General features: G+C 47.1%; 1 protein-coding gene across 3 annotated transcripts in view; it reads left to right on the top strand.

Moving 5' to 3' along the window:
• The first annotated feature begins 213 nt into the window (after window positions 1-213).
• The window catches only part of MBP (myelin basic protein), a 97385-nt gene continuing 91477 nt past the window's right edge, over window positions 214-6121 (top strand). For 2 of the 3 annotated variants that reach the window (XM_081873467.1, XM_081873465.1), the window contains exon 1: window positions 214-285. In XM_081873467.1, coding sequence (XP_081729593.1) covers window positions 229-285 — 57 coding nt within the window. In that variant the 5' untranslated portion in view covers window positions 214-228. The remainder of the gene's footprint in view (window positions 286-6121) is intronic. The other variant, XM_081873466.1, reaches the window with a different exon arrangement.

Raw genomic sequence — 6121 nt, 5'->3', positions numbered from 1 at the left:
GGGAGGGAGCAGATCCGAGGGGGATCTCCCCCAGCCAGCCACCCCCTCGCGACCCGCCCTCCTCCTGTCGTGGCAGCTGACGAGCCGACTCGCCCTGACCTGTGGGGTCCCCCACACCGCCTTTGCTCTTCCCCGCCGCCACTCCAAGTCGCCTTCCTCGCGTGGGTAGAGGAAGGGGGGTCTCCTCCGTGTCTCCGCGCCCGCCCGATCCCCCTCTCCGGGGTTTGGATGCTGCAGACTCCCGGGAGCCTGCGAGGCCAGAGCGCGCGACAGAGGACACCTGGGGTGCGTTATTGGGGCGCGAGCTGCGCCTTTTTTTGTACTCTTTTGTGCATTTGTGTATGTCACTGTGTGTGCGCGCGTTTGTGTGTGTGTGTGTGAGAGAGAGAGAGAGAGAGAGAGAGAGAGAGGGTGGCGCGGCTGCCGCTTGACGATAGCCACAATCTGTCTCACGTCTGTCTGGCGGCGCTGCGCCCAAGACGCTGCGCGGATCAGCTCGATCGTGGAGTATGTGTGTGTTTGTGTGCCTCTGTGTTGTGATCGCCAGGGGCTGTAGTGGAATTGCTGGCTGGATCCCAGGCAGGGGAGAAGGCGGACTTGTTGTCCCTACCGATGTTGTGGCCTGAGGCTGATAAATAAATTCAGGCTACCACCAGCCTTAAGGGGCGCAAACTGGTGGCACACGCCCAGCCCTTCCCTAATCTTTCTCTGCACTAAGGTAGTCGACTAAAGCTTCTCCAGCGGTAGCTGCCAGAGTCGCGGGGGGGGGGCGGACGCATTGTGCGCGCCCTTTGTGCCACATCTGGCGTTATGGCATGCATTTCCCGCTCACCTGAGAAGGAGTTACGAGGCCTCCCGCAACGGGCCTGGACTGTGGCTGATGAAATGGGAGAGTAAACCTGCATGTATTGCTCCACGCTGCCTCGCGATGTTGCATAAGTGGGCGGGTTGTAAATATTTTTATGAATAAAAATTAATAAATAGTGTAACATGCCAGGGCATGAGCTGGAGAGGAAGTGTTGCAGGAAGGCAGTAACCGGTTTGCAGCACAGAAGTGTAGTTTTTCGCATTCCGGAATCCTCAACATGCTGCTTTCAAGCTAGATCCGTTCTAGACTTGATACACATTTGAAATCCCTCCCCTGGATTTCCCTGCGCCTACACATGCTTCATGTGAATCAAGGAGGAAGTGGTGACTGTGATCTTGTGATGATCCCACCCATGATGTCGTTGGGCAGGTGTGGATACACCAGCCATGTCTCAGATCACCTGCAGATGTTTTCAAAAGGACACACTGAGGGGTACTGCAGAATCAAACTGCCATGAGATTTTATTTTTGGAAGGAAACCAGCTTATCGAAAGCGCTTTTGGGAGGCATTTCTCCACTGAAGATCTAGATTGTTTGCAGACCACATAGAAAAAGGCAAGGACTCTGCCTTCATTGATCCTAGAACAAAATGTTGTGTGTACACAGCCTAGTATTGCAGAAGGGATATATACAAATAATTGTAAGAGATAGTGGGGTGAACTGGGAGGCCCTGATCTCTTGTTGTTGCTGGCTATGCTGCTGCTTTGAGGGTTTTGTATACTTAAGTGAGATGCAAAGTGTCTAGCCAGCCTATGTGATACTCTTCCCGATACAATATAACAATTGTGGGAGAATAACAATTAGAAGAGACTGTGTTGCTTCAGGGACTACTCATAGGATAATGAACATGAAACTCTTGCCCTGAGGAAGTTCAGAGGAACTTAGAGTGTGCATACTCCTCAGTCAAGCTAAGTTGGTCCAATAGGAGAACTGTGACATATAATCAAATGACAGAGGAGGGAGTTCACCTCATTTGGCAGTGGACCTTCTGGTTTATAAACTCGTTTGGAGTTTGTCCTGGTCATTCACTGCATGGGAGACCATCTGGGAATCCTGTTGTAGGCTGCCTGGAATTCCAGGATGGAAGACACCAAGCAGAGGCCTGCTGAATCAGACTAGAGGCCTGTCTACACCAGCATTGTGTTTCCCACAGTCACCTGCACAGGTGGGAAGCCCACAAGCAGGAGATAAACAATAGGCCTCTCCTGCTGCTGCTCCAGGACAATTTGTGGTATTCAGAGGTATGTTGCCTTAGATCCTTAAGGTACTATACAGTATATAGCCATCACGACTGGTAGCCACGGGTAGGCTAATCCCTGCATTAATTTGTCTAATCCCTTTTAAAAACAGCCCAAATTTGTGGCCTATACCACTTCTTGAGGTACCAAACTCCATAGTTCAGTTATGTGCTGTGTAATTCATTTTTTTCTGGTCTGAATCTTCTATAGCAAAGTACTTTTATCTGTATTGAATCTTCCACATCCAAGCTTCATTGGATGACATTGAGTTCAGGTACTATGAGAGTTATTCCACGGCTCCTGATCATTTCTACAACTTTTCCAGCTATACAGTATCTTTATTGAGATGTGGTGACCAAAACTGTACAACATATTCAGAGTGTAGTTTCATACTGATATGAAAGCTTTGTGATATTGGTAGTTTTATTCCTGATCACTTTTCTAATGATACCTAACATAGGTAGGTGAACATTACAGTATTTCACAGTTGCCACACACTAGATCAATGTTTTAATTGAGCTTTCCACTGTGATCCTGGTATCTTTTTCCTGGTTCAGACCTAATCAGTGTACATGTAAGGTTGGGATTGTAGACCCCCCCCCCCAAGTGAATTACTTTACACTTGCTTATATTAAACCACATTTGCCATTTTAATTCCCCTTCAACCAATAATAATAATAATAATAATAATAATAATAATAATAATAATAATAATATATTTGTACCCCGCCCATCTGGCTGGGTTTCCCCAGCCACTCTGGGTGGCTTCCACAGAGACCAAAAATACACTAAACTGTCACACATTAAAAACTTCCCTGAACAGGGCTGCCTTAAGATGTCTTCTGAATGTCAGGTAGTTGTTTATCGCTTTGACTTCTGATGGGAGGGCGTTCCACAGGGCGGGCGCCACTACTGAGAAGGCCGGGCAGAACGATGGGGGTGGAGACGCTCCTTCAGGTATACTGGGCCAAGGCCGTTTAGGGCTTTAAAGGTCAACACCAACACTTTGAATTGTGCTCGGAAACGTACTGGGAGCCACTGTAGGTCTTTCAAGACCAGTGTTATGTGGTCTCGGCGGCTGCCCCCAGTCACCAGTCTAGCTGCCGCATTCTGGATTAGTTGTAGTTTCCAGGTCACCTTCAAAGGTAGCCCCACGTAGAGCGCATTGCAGTAGTCCAAGCGGAAGATAACTAGAGCATGCACCACTCTGGCGAGACAGTCCGCGGGCAGGTAGGGTCTCAGCCTGCATACCAGGTGGAGTTGGTAGACAGCTGCCCTGGATACAGAATTGACCTGCGCCTCCATGGACAGCTGTGAGTCTAAAATGACTCCCAGGCTGCGCACCTGGTCCTTCAGGGGCACAGTTACCCCATTCAGGACCAGGGAGTCCTCCACACCAGCCCGCCCCCTGTCCCCCCAAAACAGTACTTCTGTCTTGTCAGGATTCAACCTCAATCCATTAGCCGCCATCCATCCTCCAACCGCCTCCAGGCACTCACACAGGACCTTCACCACCTTTACTGGTTCTGATTTCAAAGAGAGGTAGAGCTGGAGAGATTCCTTTGGAGATCATCGCAATCAGTTTTTGTTTGTTTGTTTGTTTCTCCCCACCCTGAATAATTAGGTGGCATCAGCTTTGCTAGCTCACAATTCACTCATAACTCTGGGTCTCATAAATACTCCAGATCTTATCAATGTAGTAAATCAATGAACATCTGACTTCAAATCTGAAACCTTCCACCTCCAAAACACACATGCACACTTTTAAGATAGTTGCCGTTGGAGCTGTGAGGTGATGGCTATGAGCTGCCCCTGAAGGATTTGCCGTATCTTGGATACTTGTGTCATATGGTGTTGAAATATCCTTGCAGGTTATTCATTTGAACTTTTCAGGATATTCTTATCTCACACTTGAACTTGGTAACAATGCTATGATTACAGATAGGTAGCCGTGTTGGTCTGCCATGGTCAAAACAAAATAAAAAAATTCCTTCCAGTAGCACCTTAAAGACCAACTGAGTTAGTTCTAGGTATGAGCTTTCGTGTGCATGCACACTTCTTCAGAAGAAGTGTGCATGCACACGAAAGCTCATACCTAGAACTAACTCAGTTGGTCTTTAAGGTGCTACTGGAAGGATTTTTTTTATTAATGCTATGATTGTTGCATGTCCTTGTTGATCGTAGTTGTCAGAGAACACCTCAGCCATGCAAGCTTATTTTTGACCTCGTGCTTCATACAGACTACCTCATGTCTATGCAAAACATTTCATAACTTATTTGTTTGGCCTTTCCCCCCTGACAATTGTGTGCTTGGAGGATATTCTTTAAAAGGTCCACAAACTGTCATTTTATCCTAAACATAGTACTGCAATCTATCTGATATGGTAATTATAAGTTAAGTTGAAAAGAATGAGGCAACATTAAATAAACAGTTGTTAGCCTACTCATGATTTGAAAGACTTCTACATCATTTTTACCCCTCTTGCACATACATATATAGAGAGATAATGTTAGCAATTGAAAATGACTTTATTCCAAGGCTGGAAACAGCTCCACTTTAAAACAAGTGCATTTCAGTTGTTTAATACAGTGGTACCCCGGGTTACATACGCTTCAGGTTACAGACTCCGCTAACCCAGAAATAGTACCTCGGGTTAAGAACTTTGCTTCAGGATAAGAACACAAATCGTGCTCCGGTGGCACGGCAGCAGCAGGAGGCCCCATTAGCTAAAGTGGTGCTTCAGGTTAAGAACAGTTTCAGGTTAAGAACAGACCTCCGGAATGAATTAAGTACTTAACCCGAGGTACCACTGTAGTTTCGGGAGGTGGGGGGGGTGCGATTGCTTTTTATAAGCTGCTTCAAGCACAGGGAGTGGCAGGATTTTGAGAGCATCTCATATTGGTCAGTTGTTGCAACCAATGGCGAAGCACTACTGGGAGCAGAAAGCAGCCGGGGGCATGGCTGGCGTGCCCCGGGGGGTGACGCACACCCAGGGGGGCATGGCATGCATCCCGGGGGCATGGTACGCCATCTGTGAGGGCATGGTGCACATTCTGGGGGTATGGCATGCTGCCTGTGGGGGCATGGTGCCCGGCACACTGGGGAGTGCACAGCGTGTGTCGGGGGGCGCTGCAATGGCACCCTACCAGAATAGTGGTGCTGGGGGCGGTCCGCTCCCTCCACCCTCCCGTTCCTCTGCCAGTGGTTGCAACAATGTAGTTTGAAAGTGTTTCAAAAACCAAAAAACATATTTAAAAACATGAAAGTGCTCCAGTCACTTTGGTGTACGCTAAAGGTATGTGTTGTTGTTGTTTGTTTTAAAAATACCATAATATGCTACCTGGAAAACACAGTACAGTCGTACCTCGGGTTAAGTACTTAATTCATTCCAGAGGTCTGTTCTTAACCTGAAACTGTTCTTAACCTGAAGCACCACTTTAGCTAATGGGGCCTCCCATGCCACCGCGCCACCGGAGCACGATTTCTGTTCTTACCCTGAAGCTTAGTTCTTAACCTGAAGCACTGTTTCTGGGTTAGCAGAGTCTGTAACCTGAAGCATATGTAGCCTGAAGTGTATGTAACCCGAGGTACCACTGTACCCTTATATTTCTGAAACCGAAATGTTGGTTCAAATTGCTGGCTGGGATCAAACTGAAAATATTGCTTGCTATTTTACAACAAGATCCTTTAAAGCACCGTTACCTCTGTATGATAGATTAAAGAAGACCTCACAGACAATTATAGGTCAGACCTCAGCATACGTTTGAAATTCATTATGGCCAGGCTGATAATTCCAGGTTATAAATAACTCTCGTTTCACCAAGGACACCATTCAGAAGAGAAAACTTGATTGCTTTTCAAAATCATAATGTAAGCAGACCAAAGGATGTGACAGCCTTACCTAATTTGATGCCGCCCAGCTGTTTTAGATTACAGCTTCCATCATCTCTGACCATTGTCCTGGGAGGGCCAGTCTGGAAGTTGAGGAAGGCTGGGGGGTTGAATAATCACATAG

Source organism: Podarcis erhardii, assembly GCF_964252035.2.
Source record: "Podarcis erhardii genome assembly, chromosome: 8".
Lineage (NCBI taxonomy): Eukaryota > Metazoa > Chordata > Lepidosauria > Squamata > Lacertidae > Podarcis > Podarcis erhardii.
The sequence above is the reverse complement of the archived record's forward strand: the minus strand, read 5'-3'. Positions and strand labels throughout refer to the sequence as shown.